Below are 16,949 nucleotides of genomic sequence, written 5' to 3'. Positions count from 1 at the left end.
GGCCAGAATGCGGAACGCACATTTTCTATTTTTAGCAGCAAAAAGTGCGCGTGGAGAGAGAAGGCTGTCTGCTCACGCACCTACAGGCTGACTCATCCCCTGGTGCGACGACGAAAATTCAGATGTGCAAACATTCTGGGAGTCACTGAAGTGAGCATATGTCTATCTGCAATATGTGCTCTGTGTGTGTGTGTGTTTAAGGTTATACATGGTTGTTGGTGTATACATCAGTGTGTGCAGACTGCATATCTGAAAGAAAATTTTTCTCCTAAGAATTAGATTAAACCATCTATGGAGATTTCATCTAATTATCTCAGAATCTATCCAAGGAATGTAGCCCTCTTAGCTGCAGGCCTACCTCATTTTCACTCTGAATGCAAGAAAAAAATTCATGGAGTCATGAAATATGAAAAGATGCATATTGGTGGAATGTATAAAGTAAAATGGTTGAAAATTCTGAAATTCTACTGGCATGTTCTGTGATGGCACGTAATCTGCCACTGAGAGGTAGGAGCGATCTGTTATTCAAGGCTTCTCAAACCCAATCCAAGATATGTTTGTTTGGCCAGAGCCAGCATATTAGCATGAATTATGTCTGGTAGTAGATCTCACCACTACCACAGAATGTACAAAACACAAATTAAAACAACCAGGTGGCTAATCCTAGACAAAAAAAACATACCTTAAAGAGTTAATTTCATTCAGAAGTACTAATATTCCACAACAGCTATGTCCCTTTTGTGCGTAAAATAATTGTTTAATGAGCACAAAGCAGTTTTTTTATTTCGGTGCTAAAGCTGTGTGCAGTTAAACGCGTTATTGCGGTTGCTGTTAAATACAAAAGAAGCACTTGACTAAACACTGGAACCGCACGACCAAAAGCACTTAATTCCACTTTGCACACCCACGAGATAAGGAGGGGGGGGGGATTTCAAGAAGCCTTTCTGCCCGAGAACAGCAATTACTCAAGGATGTAATTAAAAACCAAGCTAACTGCGATTTAGCGCCACAAAGCCCGGTGATCGCCATTGTCCTCGCGGCTTCTGCGAACGTGTTTCGGGAGCGAAGACGAGCAGACGGCCTCCGTCACGTCTCCGCTCGCGTCTTCCCCACTTCAGCCATTATCAAACGGACACATTTCAAAACAGGACCAGTCCGCTGGAGTAAAACATGTTTTTAATGGCTTTTCTGAAGCATGAACAGAAGAATCTCAATGAGGTTTAAAGATGCAGGCTTCCCCAAATCCCCAGTTTTCAGAAAGGGAAAGAAAGAAAAAAAAAATGTTATGTGGTTTGTTTCGGGGGTGTAAGGTGCGTAGACTTGTTACTCTTGTTTTTTCACCCCACTGCTGGATTATAAGAACAAGACGAGCTAAACCCATGACACACTGCTGGAGGTGCATTTCTTTGTCTTGTATTCCCCCCCCCCCCATTGGTAAACAACACAGGCTGTCGAAACGTGCGACAACAACGACATCTGGGCTTCAGCTAAAACGGAGGTGGGGGTGGGATGTGCAGCGCGGGGTGGGGGGGGGGGGGGTCTGGCAGTTAGCCGGGGGGCCAGCCCATCTGTCGGCCCCCCAGGACGTGGACGTGGATGTGGTAGACGGACTGCCCTCCGTCGGGACCCTCGTTCACCACCAGCCTGTATCCCTTCTTCAGCCCCTCCTTCTCCGCGCAGTTCTTCGCCACGAGCATCAGGTGACCCAGGAGCTGTTTGGGGGGGGGGGGGGGTAGAAAGAACACACAGGAGATCTCAGATCAGAGGTGGGCAATGAGGTCTGTTCCCGCTTCTCATGGCAAACTTCCGGCCTTGTTTACTAAATTAGCCCTAATGTTTACGCCGTCTGACATTTTAGCGAACTTTCCTGAAAAGCAACTGAAAGACAGACGATAAGAAACGTTTTACTGTGATCTACCCTACGAGTGAGCCAGTGTTGGTGTGTACAGGCTATTCAACCATTCAATTGCACACACACCAGGCCCTGTTTCAGGAAGCAGGATTCCAGAGTTAGCTGGATAACTGCACTGAGTAAAACCCGGAACCCTCCCAAATCTGGAACATGGACTGAAGTTAAAAGAGCTGTTCCGCGTTTTACTTGTCGCAGTTATCTGGCTAACTCAGTAGACCTGCTTTGTGCAATACCCCCAGCTCTCCAACACCGGAACTGAGCACCTGTCTTAGAGACAGTCACCCGACTAAAAATTCAGAACGTGCTTTGTGCAAAAAGAAAATAAAATGCATTTTTTAAAAACTTGCCATAGAACAATTAGTTACCACTTCAACCAACAGTCAAGGCGTTACACAGTACAGTAGAATCTCACAGACAAAGACGAACCGGTCTGGTAGTTAATTTGAACTCTGAAATCCTCTGAAATATATATGAAATAATAATATGAAATATTCATGAAAAAATGCTTTACAGAGTCAAATTATCCCACTCTAAATATGTTCCAACCTCTTGCAGCTCTTGCTCTGTGCTTGCAAGAGCCACATTAATTCAGAGCCTTTCAGCTTTTCAAAACCTCTTAACATGTAATGGATACAGTAATAGCTTTGCACAAATTGGTACATGATTATTACAGACATAATTGTAAGTAAAAATACTCTCACTGGCTTGATGCATTAGATCACAGTGACGACACAGTGATTTTTTTACCGTGGTAAACAGCACCACCTGCTGGCAGTAGTGGGGGGGGAGTGGGTGAGACACTTAAGTTAACATGAACCTTGTTACTTAGTATCCTCAATTCGGGGGAGTTTGCCAAGTTTTCTTCAAATGTAAGTTTTAAAACAGCCTGAGCACAAATACTGAATAATGGCGATGCCGATTAGAATTTCTCCATTCAGTTCTACTCAGTTTCAACCCTACCAGTTCAAAGCAAAAAAAATTTTAAAGCCTGCCAAAGTTATCTGAAGCACAGCTGCCCCGCGGCAATGGCTCCTATATTTAGACTCGCTGCCAGTTGATGGTCAGGCCGCTGAACTCCAACCAGACCGCGGCTTTCTCTGGGGGGCTGCGTAGAGTCGGGGTTTTTCTGAAATTCACGGCTTAATTAAAACGAAAATGGCGGAACCGAAGGTCAGGATGAAGCCGTTTCCCGGGGGAATGGTAAAAAATGAGCGCCGAACAAACAGCCCGATCTGACTGGAGCAGTCCTGCTGCCAGAAGGCACTGGACACTTTCCAGAGGAACGAGAGGGAAATTTGGGGGTGCTGTGTGCTCGGAGAGAGAAACGATGAACCCGAGGGGGGTTCCCCTAAAACCAGCTCGGGGGCATCAGCCGCACGCTAGGCGCTTTTGGGTGGCAGGGTGGCACTGCCACGCAGCAACTGGGCTGGCAAGCCTAAGATTACAGTCAAGGCCATAAACAGCTCTCTGTTTAAAAAAGGACATTAGTTTACCGAGGGGCTCCACGTTTACTTAAACACTGAAGAAGTAGCGGAATTTATCTGACACTTCAAAAAAGAAATAAATAAATTTAAAAAGCTTGTGAAGACTGGCGCGTTTCCTTCTTTACACCTTAAAGAGGCGAAGAGGTGACTGGCACTACACGAGTGAAGTTAAAACTGCTCCCTGTACTGAGTCAGAGTGCCGTGTGGTGAGCTTGGCCTTCAGTCAGCCGCTGGCGGTGGTGGAGTTCACGGCGCAGTGACGTTCAGACGCCTAACTCTGCGCTGAGTGCACAGTGACGTCCGGACGCCTAACTGCGCGCTGAGTGCACAGTGACGTTCGGACGCCTAACTGCGCGCTGAGTGCACAGTGACGTCCGGACGCCTAACTGTGCGCTGAGTGCACAGTGACGTTCGGACGCCTAACTCTGCGCTGAGTGCACAGTGACGTCCGGACGCCTAACTGTGCGCTGAGTGCACAGTGACGTTTGGACACCTAACTGTGCGCTGAGTGCACAGTGACGTTTGGACGCCTAACTCTGCGCTGAGTGCACAGTGACGTTTGGACACCTAACTGTGCGCTGAGTGCACAGTGACGTTCGGACCCCTAACTCTGCGCTGACTGGCGCTGCGGAGCTGACGCAGTGCGCCGCGGAACACAGTGATGGAATGTGACGCAGCTCTGCGCCGTAAACGAAGTCCGGTTAAAATCTGAATCCGGCTCGGCTGTGGGTTTCGGGCGGAGTGCCTGCAGGTGGTTGCTTGAAAGATAATTTAACTTGCAGTCTTTGTTGACACTGCATTCTTGTATTCTGGAGAGTAACACCGATGTTCTCCGCTACTGTTTGGTGCTCTGGATAAGAGCGTCTGCCAAACGGATGTAAATAAACGTGTGAGATGATGCAATTAAAAATCTTTTAAAACGTTTTTTTGCCACACTTGTGCATTTCACACGTTTCCCTGGCACCATTCACAGCGATGACGCCACGAATGGCCCCTGATTGGACGTGTCTGGTCAGCTGACGATGAATGCGCGTAGGTAACGTAGTCAGCGGCTTGGCGCTAAAACGCAGTCGAGCAGGTTTGTCCTCCGCCCTCCTTAGCAGGGCCTAATGCTGCTCTTTTTTTTCTTTTTTAATCACGTGCTTAGACTGCGTGGGGGGGGGGGTACATCCTGCATTCTGTGTCATGATGGTGCATGTTTCTGGCACTGTACCTGAAAAACCCCTACAATAAACCTTGGTTTAAAAAAGAATTAGGTCTGCGGAGTCCAAACACAGGCTGGTTATAGATGGACATATAGGCTCAACTTTACACAGGAGAACTATTCTAGTTATAGTGCTGTAATAAACCAGCGGTAGCCAACCCTGTTCCTGGAGATCTAATGTACTGTAGGTTTTCACTCCAGCCCTAACAAAGCACCCCTCAGGCGTGTTGAACTCGAGTTCAAATGAAAACCTTCAGGACAGGTAGATCTCCACAGGAGCAGGGTTGGTGACCGCAATGTCAGACGCATTAACACTTACAGCCGCGTCTCCGTCGTCGGTCTTCGACATTTGCGTGATCGGCTTCCTGGGGACGACCAGGAAGTGAGTGGGCGCCTGGGGTGCCACGTCATGGAAGGCTATGCACTGGAACACACAGGACGGGGACACCCCCAATTTAATAAACCCGTTCATGCCGTTACCACTGACAGAACCATCAAACTAAAATATGTTTTAAAAGACTCCCATGAGAGAACAGGGCTTTTTGCCTGGCTAGCTGGCACAGTCGCACCTGCTATTCGCCAAAGGCAGGATAAATATCCCAGGACAATAAGTACAAGTATGGGACTTTAACAAGTGCACGACCTCATGGATGATAGGCCTACATTCACAGTTCCGGTTCGATAGCGCCGCCCAATCCGCAACGTTCCAAAATTCATGAATGGAATCCTATGCGATGAACGCAAGGTATGAATTCGGCTAATTATTTTTCCACGTCATTCTGATTTATTATTATTTACTTACCTTTCTGAATTTACATTTAGTCTTCTACACACTGCAGTTTTTTAAATATTTTAATCTAGTTATTATATTCATGAATTGATTTTTTAAAAAACATTATTGATCATTGCAATTTCTTACAGAAAACTGTTAACACACACGTCTTATATGCATCAATCTCGACAGTAGGCCTACATATCCATAAACTGGTTGTCAAAAGCACTTTGGTATTAAGGACCGCTACATGTTCAACGAACATAGCCCAGCCATAACAGACTAAGAGTTGCCAATTTGCCAGCAATCCTAATCCGTATTTTTACAGGTCAACTTTTTTTTTCGCTCGCTCGCTTCACTTTTATGAAAATAAATTCCGTTAACAATCAAATGTGTACGGCCCTAGTCATATTCCTAAACGGTTATACACATGCTGCAACCACTTCCCATCGCGGTAGGTTAAATCAAGTGGGATTACCCAGCTAACCACTAAGATATCCCATTGATTGTGCCTTCAAGTGCTACGTAATTACTAAACATTAGAAGCGCATAACGAGTCAGGTAGATTAGGGTTCTTTAGCTTGTCGGGTTATACTGCAGATTGCCAATAATAGCGCTTGCCACCGTTCGATGCACAAATGCAGACTAAGCGCTCAGTTAGCCCTTGCTAACTGACGTTTGAAAGCAGGGCAAGCAAGCCATCCTTAGCTCTTCATCTGGGTGGCTATGAACGCAACACTGCAGTCACTGTTCCAAAATTACGCGTTTGCACAAGCAGATAATGTAGCTTATTGTTTATATGGTTTAGTCAGTGATTCAATTCAAGACGTTTGGATTCCGGGATGAAGCCTCGCTAACGTCGTTAGCTAACTTGGCAGCTGGTGGCCCTCAGCGCAAGAAAGCCGCGTTTTCTTTTCAACGGCAATGCTCCGTTTATCAAACAGTAGATGCAGACCTGTTCATCTTCGTATAATATTTTCGCAGGAATCTCCTTGCGTATAATTTTCCCGAAAATCGTGTCTCCGCCCGGCTGAGCAGCCTGCGCCTTCGCAATTTCGTCCGACATCGTGCAGACAGCGGCAGCGGCTCTTCCCTTCTGTCCCCCGGTTTTGTAAAGGCGTTACACTGTAGCATGTGAAACTTCATTGGCTAAGGCATATTTGAAAGCGTACACTAAAGTTTTATTGGTGTAGGCACAAGTCAGTCATTATCGACCCGCCCCTTGGATCTGTGAACTTAAAAGTATGACGCAATTCCTATTCGAGACTGAAGTCCTTAGTCCTGTGATCACATTCAAGCGTTTGAAAAAGGATTGATTAGTGCATTAAGTTCAAAACAGGAACAGAATTTAACTAATACTGTTTTAAAAATTTTATTATATCAGCAGCAATCTCACAATATCAATGGAGCACCCCCCCCCACACACACACACAAAGCATTATGTTCACTAAATGTTCTCTCAATAGAACTTGGCCCTCAACACTACCTCCCCCACCACTTACCCCCAATCCCCCCCCCCCCCCCCCCCCGCCCTCGATCAAGCAATGTGATCAAACAGTTCACATGAGGATAAAGTGCACATTTTCAGCTTTTATTAATGGGTATTTTTTTTTAAATACATTTTGGTGTCACCATGTAGAAGTTACAGGACTTCTCATACATAGCCCCCCCCCCCCCCCATTTCTGATTGGTCAGGTGTATTCAATTGCCTCCTTATACAGGCATAAGATAGCTTACAGTATCTCGTCTTGATCCTAGGCTTTTTATTACCATGTCAACATAAGGACCTATGTTAAAAATGAAAGTCAAGGAAGCCATTATGAGGCTGAGCTAAGAAAAAAACCAGCCAAGAGACATATGCTACACCTTATATTTACCTAATTCAAATGTTTGGAACATCATTAAGAAGAAAGAGAGAGTACTGGTGAGCTCAGTAATTGGAAAGGTCAAGGAAGACCTCTACAGATGACTGAAGAATTCTCACCATAATGAAGAAAAAAAAAAACGCCTATCTGACAGATCAGAAACACTCTTTGGATGGCAGGCGTGGATGTGTCAAGGACGGCCGTCCACAGAAGACTTCAAGAAAAGAACCACAGACGGTACACTGTAAGATGCAAACCACTCGTTAACTGCAAAAACAGGATGGCCAGGTTAGAGGTTAATCAGAAGTACCTAAAAAAGCCTGCAGAGTTCTGGGAAAAGGTTTTGTGGACAAAAGAGACAAGGATTCATTTATATCAGAGTGGTGGCAAGAGGAAAGTGTGGAGGCCAAAAGGAACTTCCCAAGGTTCCTAAGGATGGTGCTGTCAATCTAGGTTGCATTCTATTAAATTAAATTTCTATGGTCACCGATGCTGTGAACTAGTGGACAACCTGCAATCGAGTGGAAATGGTTATAGTACGTGTCATTTCCTGTTTTGCACTCATAGTTCATCATGGCTGCCCTCTTCCTGGCATATTGCGACGGTTATAAAATCTGCTCTATACCTACATCCATTTTCCATCTCTGCTCTTTCTACAACCCACTCTTTCTGCCATTCACTGCAACAGAACAGACACACAGGTCTAGTAAAAACAGATTTATATACTGTTAATATATACTTAGTGCACATAGCGCTCAGGTGAAGGAGTGTAAAAAGGATCTCAACGGCAAATGTTTTAGCAACCAGCTTCCCTCATTACTCCCCCCATTACTACCACACATCTTTGAGGTAGTATATAATCTTGATGAAACTTAGGTTATATCTGTTGATTGCATTAATTGGTAAACAAGTAGTTTATTAAGAGGCGGTCGGTAAAAGAGTAATCCCAATAAGACCATCAAGTTAATCACAAGCAATTAACGGGGCAAATGAATGTATAAAGGAGTCCACTCATTGGCTGAGAGAGCAGATTCAAGGAAATCAATGTTCCACTCCATTCCAACCAGTCGCAGGAAAACAGCACTTTATTATTTAAAGAAGGCTACACTGTGAATGAGTCTGGTGAAAGAACATAAACATGTTCCGTAAAGTAAATGCAACTATGTGATGTGATGTGTGGTAGGCTAATAAGGTGTTATGACAAACACATCAAACGAATCAAACATGATGATGTGATCAACTCGTCACGTGTAGCAGTACCACCATAGGATGCAGTGTTGGGGTGAGCCTGGGATCTCCAACTAATCCTGTGCGGCCGCTGTGTCTGCTGGTTTTTTTTTAATGTGCTCTTGCATTTAAGTGCTTAATATTACATTACATTACATTTATTTGGCAGACGCTTTTATCCAAAGCGACGTACAAAAAGTGCATTTCATGGTCATAGACAACTGCTAAACACAGGTTCAGTAAGGTACAATACTTATTTTGTACGGCTATTTCTAGCCAAGAACACAGTTTAGTTCACACAGTGAACACTGTTCAGACCTAACCTCTGCCAAGCCAACTAGGCTAGGGAAATATTGGGGAATTGTGCAGTAATCTGCAGGGAAACTGCTTTTAGTCGGGAAGTCCCTGGCGGCCCATCTGTGCCTGACAGCGGACAGCGGACCAGAAACATACGCATGAGCTACCAAGATCACCGCCCACCATCCCTGACCCCGGGTTCCACAACATCCTCTTGCCTTCATAACACGCTGTGCTGGCGACAGACGGAAGGAGCCTGCCCAGACTGATAAAACTGTTTTAAAAAGGGGGAGTATTTCACTCTGTCTCTGCTTTTATATCTCCCTTGTAGCAAGTGGAGATTTGTAGAGATGGACAAGGAGAGGCTGAGAGAGAGAGAGAGAGAGAGAGAGAGAGAGAGAGAACGAGCGAGTTTGAGCGAGATACAGCTGCTGCTTGAGTCTGCGATCATTCATTCTGTCAACAGACCATCATACCTCAGCTGAGACAGTAATGAGCTTCAAAATATCAAGGCTTGTCTTGGAAAAACGCATAAATCTCTTATCGGCTTGGATACGCAGAACTAAATGAGCCCTGTACCCTATTCCATGCACGTGACTATAAAGTCCACTAGGGGGCAGTCTAACACCCTTTTCTCAGATAAAATAACAGTAGGGAAAGACGGACCCCAACTACAGGAAGTGGTGGAGTTGTGCAGGTAAACTATGTTTGATCATTGTGTTTAAGGAAAAAATGCATACGAGAAATGCACAAACTGGTAAATAAATTGCCGGTCTACTCAATGTTTACCGTCAAAAAGACAACTTCCTCTTATGAGACATTTCGTATTAGCATTTTGCATTTCTGCAGCGTACACAAGCTGCGCACAGTAGGCCTACACATTGTAAAAACACAAAAAATGGAGGCCGGTAGGACGTACTCCTGTATGTTGATGCAAAGGGGGTACGGCCCTTAATCCTTGAGTAAGTTTAACGCAATTGCCAATTTAGGATACGTTTAACGATGTAGTCATACTTTAGTTATTGAACAGACACTCTTATACCTAACTTACAGAAAGTTTGTTGTTGTGTGAGTCAACAGCCTGCCACCACGATAATTTGAAGTAAAATACTTATTCAACAATAGCTGCAGGCACTAGCACCAATCGGCGCTAACGTCTTCAGAATGGCGTGCTGCGAGCCGCCTGGGGAATACCGCACGCGCTGGTGCGAGAGAAACACGCGCGACGGCAATTTGTGTCTCTCAGTAAAATAAATGGCTAAATCTTTTGACGGGACCTCCATCAAATTTGCCTTAATCGTCTGTCATTATTCTGGAACGGCTAAACTCAATATTGAATGCATTCTTTTCCGAGAATTCCGCCGCGTCATATGACCTTTACCTGCTTGAGTGCGTGAAACTCTCCGTGCTTTTATGTTTTGACGTCATTTTTTTTGTGAATTCCAATATTAAACAGATGACCTCTTACGCTATCATTAGCATAATTTATATCTAACATATAGGCCTGTGGAATATAATTACTCAGCAGTAAAAAAGAATAGTGGCTGACGTACTGTATGGGCTGAACAGAGCCCGTATTTAGAGAATTCAAGTGATATTGTGGATTGTGGTGTGTAATAGGTGTGTGGAAGCCTTGGTTGTTATCAGTCAGTGTATTGAATTTGTTTGTCATTAATTTGTCAGATGGGGGGGAAGGGGGTTACAGCTAGGCTGTAAATCCAGTGGAGCCCTTTTGACCTACTTCCACTGGCATCATGTTACGCAAATCTCCTAAAACTCAGCCCTCAGGGGCCCCACAATACCCCCCCCCCACCCACTCATGGGGGGCCCAGGTAGTTGCCTGCCTTGCCTGTCTTGTATTCACCTCTAGTGCTGTCTATATGCTGGTATAGTAACACACACACCTCTAGTGCTGTCTATATGCTGGTATAGTAACACACACACCTATAGTGCTGTCTATATGCTAGTATAGTAACACACACACCTCTAGTGCTGTCTGTATGATGGTATAGTAATGTACACTCCTCTAGTGCTGTCTGTATGCTGGTATAGTAATGTACACACCTCTAGTGCTGTCTCTATGCTGGTATAGTAACACACACACCTCTAGTTCTGTCTCTATGCTGTATACAGTATCTGCATGTTTTGTGTGGCTGTATGTCTTTCATGTTTGAAACTATGCGAAACTGCCGCTTTAAGATGCAAGATAAACTTGTGTAATCAGACAAAGTAACGCTAACTTCATATAATTATTTCTATTTATGGGTTCAAAGACTCGCCAGTTCACCTGAAAGGTTGTCCATTATGCTAATATGGGCTTATTCCACCCAGCAGAGTCCATATTTAGTAAGAGGAGTGCATTGTATTATACATATGTAAAGTTAAAACAAATTACAGTTTGATTGCGGTTTCCATAATGTGATCTTTAAACCACCACACCACAGAACCGCATTAGAATTTAAAACAGCTTGTTCTTATCTCACAGATTAGGAGTAGCTGTTCCAGTTTTCATGCAGTTCTGTGGTCTTGTGGTCTAAACCAGATGTGTTCGAGCTTTCTTGTTGGGGGCGCCCAGAACTATGCATTTGGTTGTGTGTCCCCTCCTGCCCTCCCCACAACATATTGAGCATAGAACGTAACATTATTGAACATGGGACATGACATTATTATCATGTTTTAGCTCAGGGAAATGCGGAGGCGATATTTCAGCAATGACTCTTAAATTATTGCCTGAACTCCATAAATGCAGAAGGACAAAACACAAACAGTGGCTTTAAGATGCAATATAAACTTGTGTAATCAGACAAAGTAATGCTAACTTCATATAATTATTTCTATTTATGGGTTCAAAACACAAACAGTGGCTTTAAGATGCAAGATAAACTTGTGTAATCAGACAAAGTAACACTAAAATTATTAAATTACTAAAATTATTAAATTATTGCCTGAACTCCACAATTGCAGAAGGACAAAACACAAAACAAATGGCACACTGAGGTGGGTTTTCATTATTAACAACCCTGTATGAGGGAAATCAAACTTCCGGTGATCCTCGATGCACTTTTGAACTTTTGCTTTTTGCTCCGCGGGGCTTACTGGTGGCACCATGACCTAAATGTGCTGGATTTGGATCCCGACGATGATCGCTCTCTACTCTTTGAAAATGTTACCCCTCGCAAGGTAAAGGGCACCTCCACGTTCATGTCCCCCTGGATTTCAATTTCCTGCCGTGGGATGTCGTCTCTATGGCGATGTTCAGCTGCTGGGTGGTTGAGCCGCTGGTCCGTTTTGAGAGGTCAGACTTGCTTTCAGAAATCTGCGCTTTCAAGACTGGGTAAGAATCACACTTTCCAATCAGGGCCTGCAAAGTCACACACACACACACACACACATAGGCAGACAGACAGACACGCACACATACTCACAAACACACACACACACTCACCACCCATCAACCACCAACGCAACACACTCACACCCGCACACACCTGCACCACCAACCCACTCACCACACACACCTCACCCACACACCACACACCCACCACACACACACACACATAGGCAGACGACGCCGCCACTTCACAAACACACACACACACTCACACAACGCCACACCAACATAACTATATATATATAATTACCTAAATGGAGAGCAGATAGTCCACTCTCCTTCTGTATCTCTTGCGTTATTCAGGCTGGTAGGAAGCAGAGAGGGTCACGGATAGAGAAGGGATCACTGCACAGATTGGGCCATGGCAGGGGGCCCCTGAACTGCCAATCACCTGGGGCATCCCGTATCCAGCTCCAGAGTGGGTCGCTCAGCAGACTGTGCCAGAAGTTTCCTCAAGAAGGTGCTTGTTTTTCATTATCGCATCTGTTTGTGCTCAATCTTTCTGACAAGCGATTTATTCACTGTTTGAAATATGGCAGTGACATCTCAATGTGCCATCAACCATACCACATCATGCCAAGCCTTTTTCATAGTGTAAGCTAAGTGGAGCTGGATGTAGTGTCAGTAATTACACTGGTGGACAAATAGGGGGCAGTCTTCCCCCCTGGACCAGGGGTGTCCAGTCTTATCCGAAAAGGGCCATTGTGGGGGCAGGGTTCTGTTTTAGTCCCGGCCAGCGCCGAAGACAGATAAGATTGGACTCCCCTGCTCTGGACCATGCACAGAAGCCACTGCCCTAGACATGCTGTGTTGTGAGTCTTACAGTCTGTGGGAGTAGATTGAGGATCTGGCTCAGCAGTGATAATATACCTCATCACTTACAGTATTGCAAAGTGCAGTTGCACCCTACTGTCCTGACTGTATGTGCATGCTGGCTTTCTAAATTTGGACACTAAAGCTTCCCACAAAATTGCTAGGTAAATAAACCCATCTCAGGTTTACTCTCTCAGGTTTGTGGTGGCACTGTGGATTGATTCCATAAAAAAATTTGGTGCGATGCCAATTTAATTAATTGTCCCATATTTAACACTGCATTCAGCCTATGTCACTTTGGATGTCTCTCTTGAACTTTTAGTTGAATTCCGGTATCTGACGATGGGATGTAATTTACCTGGAATGCGAAAAAGCGCTGCCTAATTATCTACACCTACAATTTATTGGTGAGAGACCGCTGGCTCCATGAAATCCGCTGGGACGCCAACCTCCTCCTAGTTCTTCTCCTCCTCTTTGGCCGCCCCGTGTACAGTAACCATACACGTGCGAGTGGTTTGATTCGCCTCTACTGACCGACGGCAGCCGCAAAACCTCACAGGCAGCTGCTCCGCGCGCAGTCACTGCTTCGCGCGGCTCGGGGGCGTTTCTTTTCAAGCAGAAGTCAACTTTCTCAAACCACTTAGCCCGTCCACTCTGCAGACTTTCCTTTGCTGGAGATGACAGGACGTTCAGACTATTCTTTGGGGTCGTAACAGTTTTGGAGTCTCTTTTAAAATATTTAAACAACGTCAAAGTTCTTTGCGTGAAGGGATTTCGTTAATACAGTGGTTAGAGTTACCTGGGTTACCGCGCAGAAAATGTGCGGGTTTTAGCTAGTAACCGGGCAAAACATTTTTTCCCTCAAGGATTACGACGCAAAGTTGAACTCCGTGTGATGGGGACTCTCTGGGTTATGCAGTGCGCGGTTGGATGTGTGGCGTTACTGAGCGTTGTGGTGACGGGACAAACTACTGGAAACCAGGGGAGAAGCGCTTTCAAGACAAATGAGGACACGCACGCACCATCGAGCCGAATGCGGAGACGAGGGCGACAGGATCAGTTGAGAGGGTAAGGGGATAACTAGTGTGTCCCTCTTAAAGGACATAGGCTGTGCTCACTGCAACGAATTCCACGCGATAGGACTGATTAGCGAATAAATACATATCCAAAGGGTGTTTAAATAGATTTTATGTGAGATTTTGAATAGATTATACATAATTAGAAAGGTTATGGTAACATACATATGCCCATCATAATTATATTTTCTGAAAATAACTGAAAAGGGGTCATGTTAACACTTGCATCATAAACTGTTTTTAGTTCGGCTGTCTGGACACGTGGTATTAACTTGCAGTGTGGGTTAACATTATTTTATCGTCAAAGTTGGTGCACAGTAGCCTACAATTCAACAGAGTAATTTGGGAAATTAAAGCATTGAAATGTTTGGAAAGTAACTCACGGATTCCAATTGTGTTATCATTCACTTCCGATCTTAGGGGAAATAATATATCTGAAGGCTTGATTTCACAAATAATGAAATTTGAGAACGGGGCCTGTCTAAGCGGAATCCCATCAAAACTGACTTTTTGTGTTCTTCACGTATTGCAGTTCTGAGGCAGGTGACGCATGTTGTTCTCCATCGATTTGTTCAAATATTGCAATTATTTGAAAGACCGTTGAAACTATGACACTAGGCTATGTCTTGCTTGCGACGGTTTCCCGTTGACAGGCACGCTTGACCCCACACATTCTGTTCAGACACACCTACGCCTACGTCATTTTCCCCTTTGCGGGAATCGAATTTACGATATTACGTTTTCGCTTCAGTGCCCTTTTTAAAAGAACGAATTAACCGCAGCACGCACACACCATCTTTAAACACAAATAATAAGCAATATGATTATTGGAAACAGAGTTTCTTTGGTTAGTAGCTATTCAAATTAAAACTAATTGATTAAATATTCATCGGTTTAGGACTAAATCAGTTCAAAACCGAAACGAAAGTTTTGCTCGTGCATTGAAATGACAGCGTTGGCCTAATCGCTGTCCAACGACCACAGAGGCTTCCTTTGTCCTTCAGTGGTCGCCTTGGAAGGAAATGCCCGATAACCCAGAGATCAGCTGGAAAAAAATGCTGTCAAAATACTACAGGCCCGTGTAAACCATTACGTCATCTTGTATAGACTGGAATTAAATTAAAAGTACCGAAAAGTGAACCAAACATTTAGTTTGATTTCAAAATAGATTGAACATAAAAATAAAAGTGTTTAGATATGGATTTATTTGTTTTGTATTGACAAAAATTTGAATTGTGTTACATATTGTATGTGTAATGTAACAATATAGTGCTACGAACATTATATTTTCGTAATCCATTAATAAATACAACTGTTTTACGATATGTATGTGGAGTGGCATGTAGTTGAAACCGATGCTGCAGGACAGGTCATATGTTGTGTGAAACCGTTTTTATTTTTTAAGTAATGTCAATTTGTAGAACATGAAAACAACTATTTTGACAAACTGTTCATGTTCCGTTCCCAGGTGGATCAGATGTTGGCTAGTTGAATTCCAGGTCTAATTCACAACTTTACTGTAATTGTGCTTGAATGGGGTGGCAGACTGAATGTGATTTTGCGGTCCCCTGCGTATGACTGTGAGGACTCTTCGTGTACCTCAGGTCCAGTGTTGCTAACATTTATGTCGGATCTGTGTGATTTCACCCCAAACCTCTTGTGCAGGCCGAATGTATGTGGGTCACGCTTCCATTCCTACTGCTGCCCTGGATGGAAGACTTTGCCCGGGGGCAACCAATGTATTGTGCGTAAGTACTGCGGCAGATGTTCACGGCAATAAACCACCGCTTCAAATTGGCGGTTACTGGAACGCTCGCGCTTTGATCTCCGTTCACACATGGGGGCAGCAGGGGGCGCTGGTTCACATTTGCAAAGCGTGTCATGTTTGCGAATACAACTTAAAGCAGCGACTGGTTTTGAAAAAGGAAATTTCAGGGGAAACCCGTTCCCTCCGGTCCCCACCGCAAACCCCGCGGCACAAAATCCGCGCAGGTACGTGGTTTTCCGGAAGGTTGATTTGATTATGAGAGTTCAGGTCCATAAACAAAGCCAGAAATTTTTATGCATCAAATAAGCTGCTGATGGTCTGGGTCGTATCTGACTCACCTTTAGTGCAGTAGACTGATTAGTACCACCAGTGTAGAACCACTGAAATGATGCAGCTCTTTTGTTCATATCAGCACACATCCATGTAACTAACCAGATCACATTAGTCCTGTAACTCGGAGCCCGGAAGCTACGGTTTTAAAAAAAGAAAACGCACATCAGACCGACGTGGGGACCAACACATATATTTGACATTATTTACCTGGAATATCCAGGTATGAAAGGATTGCTTCCTTAATTGTACCCCCTCCCCTCATGGTTTTCTGACCCTGTTTTGAAACGGTAATCACAAGTTCACGCTTGTTATCGAATACGCACACAAACCAGTACCTCTGTGGTGTGCAGTCCAAACCACCAGGGTCCCACTTGGTCTTAAATTACTGTTGGCTCTGGATGAGGTCCAGAAACCGTGGAAAAAAGAATGAAAAAAAAGCTTTTTTCAGTCTTTTTTGTACTGTGTGGATGCATCTTAGTTGTGTAAGAAGAGGCATGTGGATCAGATCTTGATTTGCTAACGGAAAGACCTTCTGACAGTACAGAAGGCTCCCTTCTTGCCTGCTGTCATTCAACGTTAGACCTCAAGTGCTACTATGGACTTTAAATACTTACACAGCAGAACTGTCGCTTTGAATATTTTTTAATTTAAAAGAATGAAAGACTTCCTCTACAACTTGAAGGGCTGTCTTGTTGGATTTCAGTGAGATATTTAGACTTTACTGTAGGCTACACTGCAATCCAAAGCCCTGTGGTTCAAACCTAGTGCTGAAAATATTGCGCATTGCTGGGGGGAAAATCCATAAGG

General features: G+C 44.3%; 2 protein-coding genes across 2 annotated transcripts in view; one reads left to right on the top strand and one right to left on the bottom strand.

The window, feature by feature from the left end:
* Positions 1-1,159: 1,159 nt before the first annotated feature.
* hint1 (histidine triad nucleotide binding protein 1) lies at positions 1,160-6,486 on the bottom strand. The gene is made up of 3 exons (XM_064308218.1): positions 6,328-6,486; positions 4,920-5,024; positions 1,160-1,712 (listed from the first exon to the last, which is right to left on the bottom strand). The coding sequence occupies exons 1-3, from the start codon at positions 6,436-6,438 to the stop codon at positions 1,548-1,550; spliced, it is 381 nt and encodes a 126-aa protein (XP_064164288.1). The 5' UTR covers positions 6,439-6,486; the 3' UTR covers positions 1,160-1,547.
* A 6,980-nt stretch (positions 6,487-13,466) lies between these two features.
* LOC135239870 (fibrillin-2-like) overlaps positions 13,467-16,949 on the top strand; it is a 115,504-nt gene continuing 112,021 nt past the window's right edge. Inside the window, exons 1-2 of the mRNA XM_064308856.1 lie at positions 13,467-14,033; positions 15,707-15,789. Coding sequence (XP_064164926.1) covers positions 13,861-14,033; positions 15,707-15,789 — 256 coding nt within the window. The 5' untranslated portion in view covers positions 13,467-13,860. The remainder of the gene's footprint in view (positions 14,034-15,706; positions 15,790-16,949) is intronic.

This window comes from Anguilla rostrata, chromosome 14 (genome assembly GCF_018555375.3).
Source record: "Anguilla rostrata isolate EN2019 chromosome 14, ASM1855537v3, whole genome shotgun sequence".
Classification (NCBI taxonomy): Eukaryota; Metazoa; Chordata; class Actinopteri; order Anguilliformes; family Anguillidae; genus Anguilla; species Anguilla rostrata.
The sequence above is the reverse complement of the archived record's forward strand: the minus strand, read 5'-3'. Positions and strand labels throughout refer to the sequence as shown.

Bases quoted from the DNA above. Each gene is read 5' to 3' on its own strand.
- hint1 (XM_064308218.1), bottom strand. From the start codon at position 6,438: ATGTCGGACGAAATTGCGAAGGCGCAGGCTGCTCAGCCGGGCGGAGAC. The intron at 5,025-6,327 runs GTCTGCATCTAC...TGTGTGTTCCAG, and splicing joins TATTATACGAAGATGAACAG to TGCATAGCCTTCCATGACGT. The intron at 1,713-4,919 runs GTAAGTGTTAAT...CCCCCCAAACAG, and splicing joins CCGACGACGGAGACGCGGCT to CTCCTGGGTCACCTGATGCT.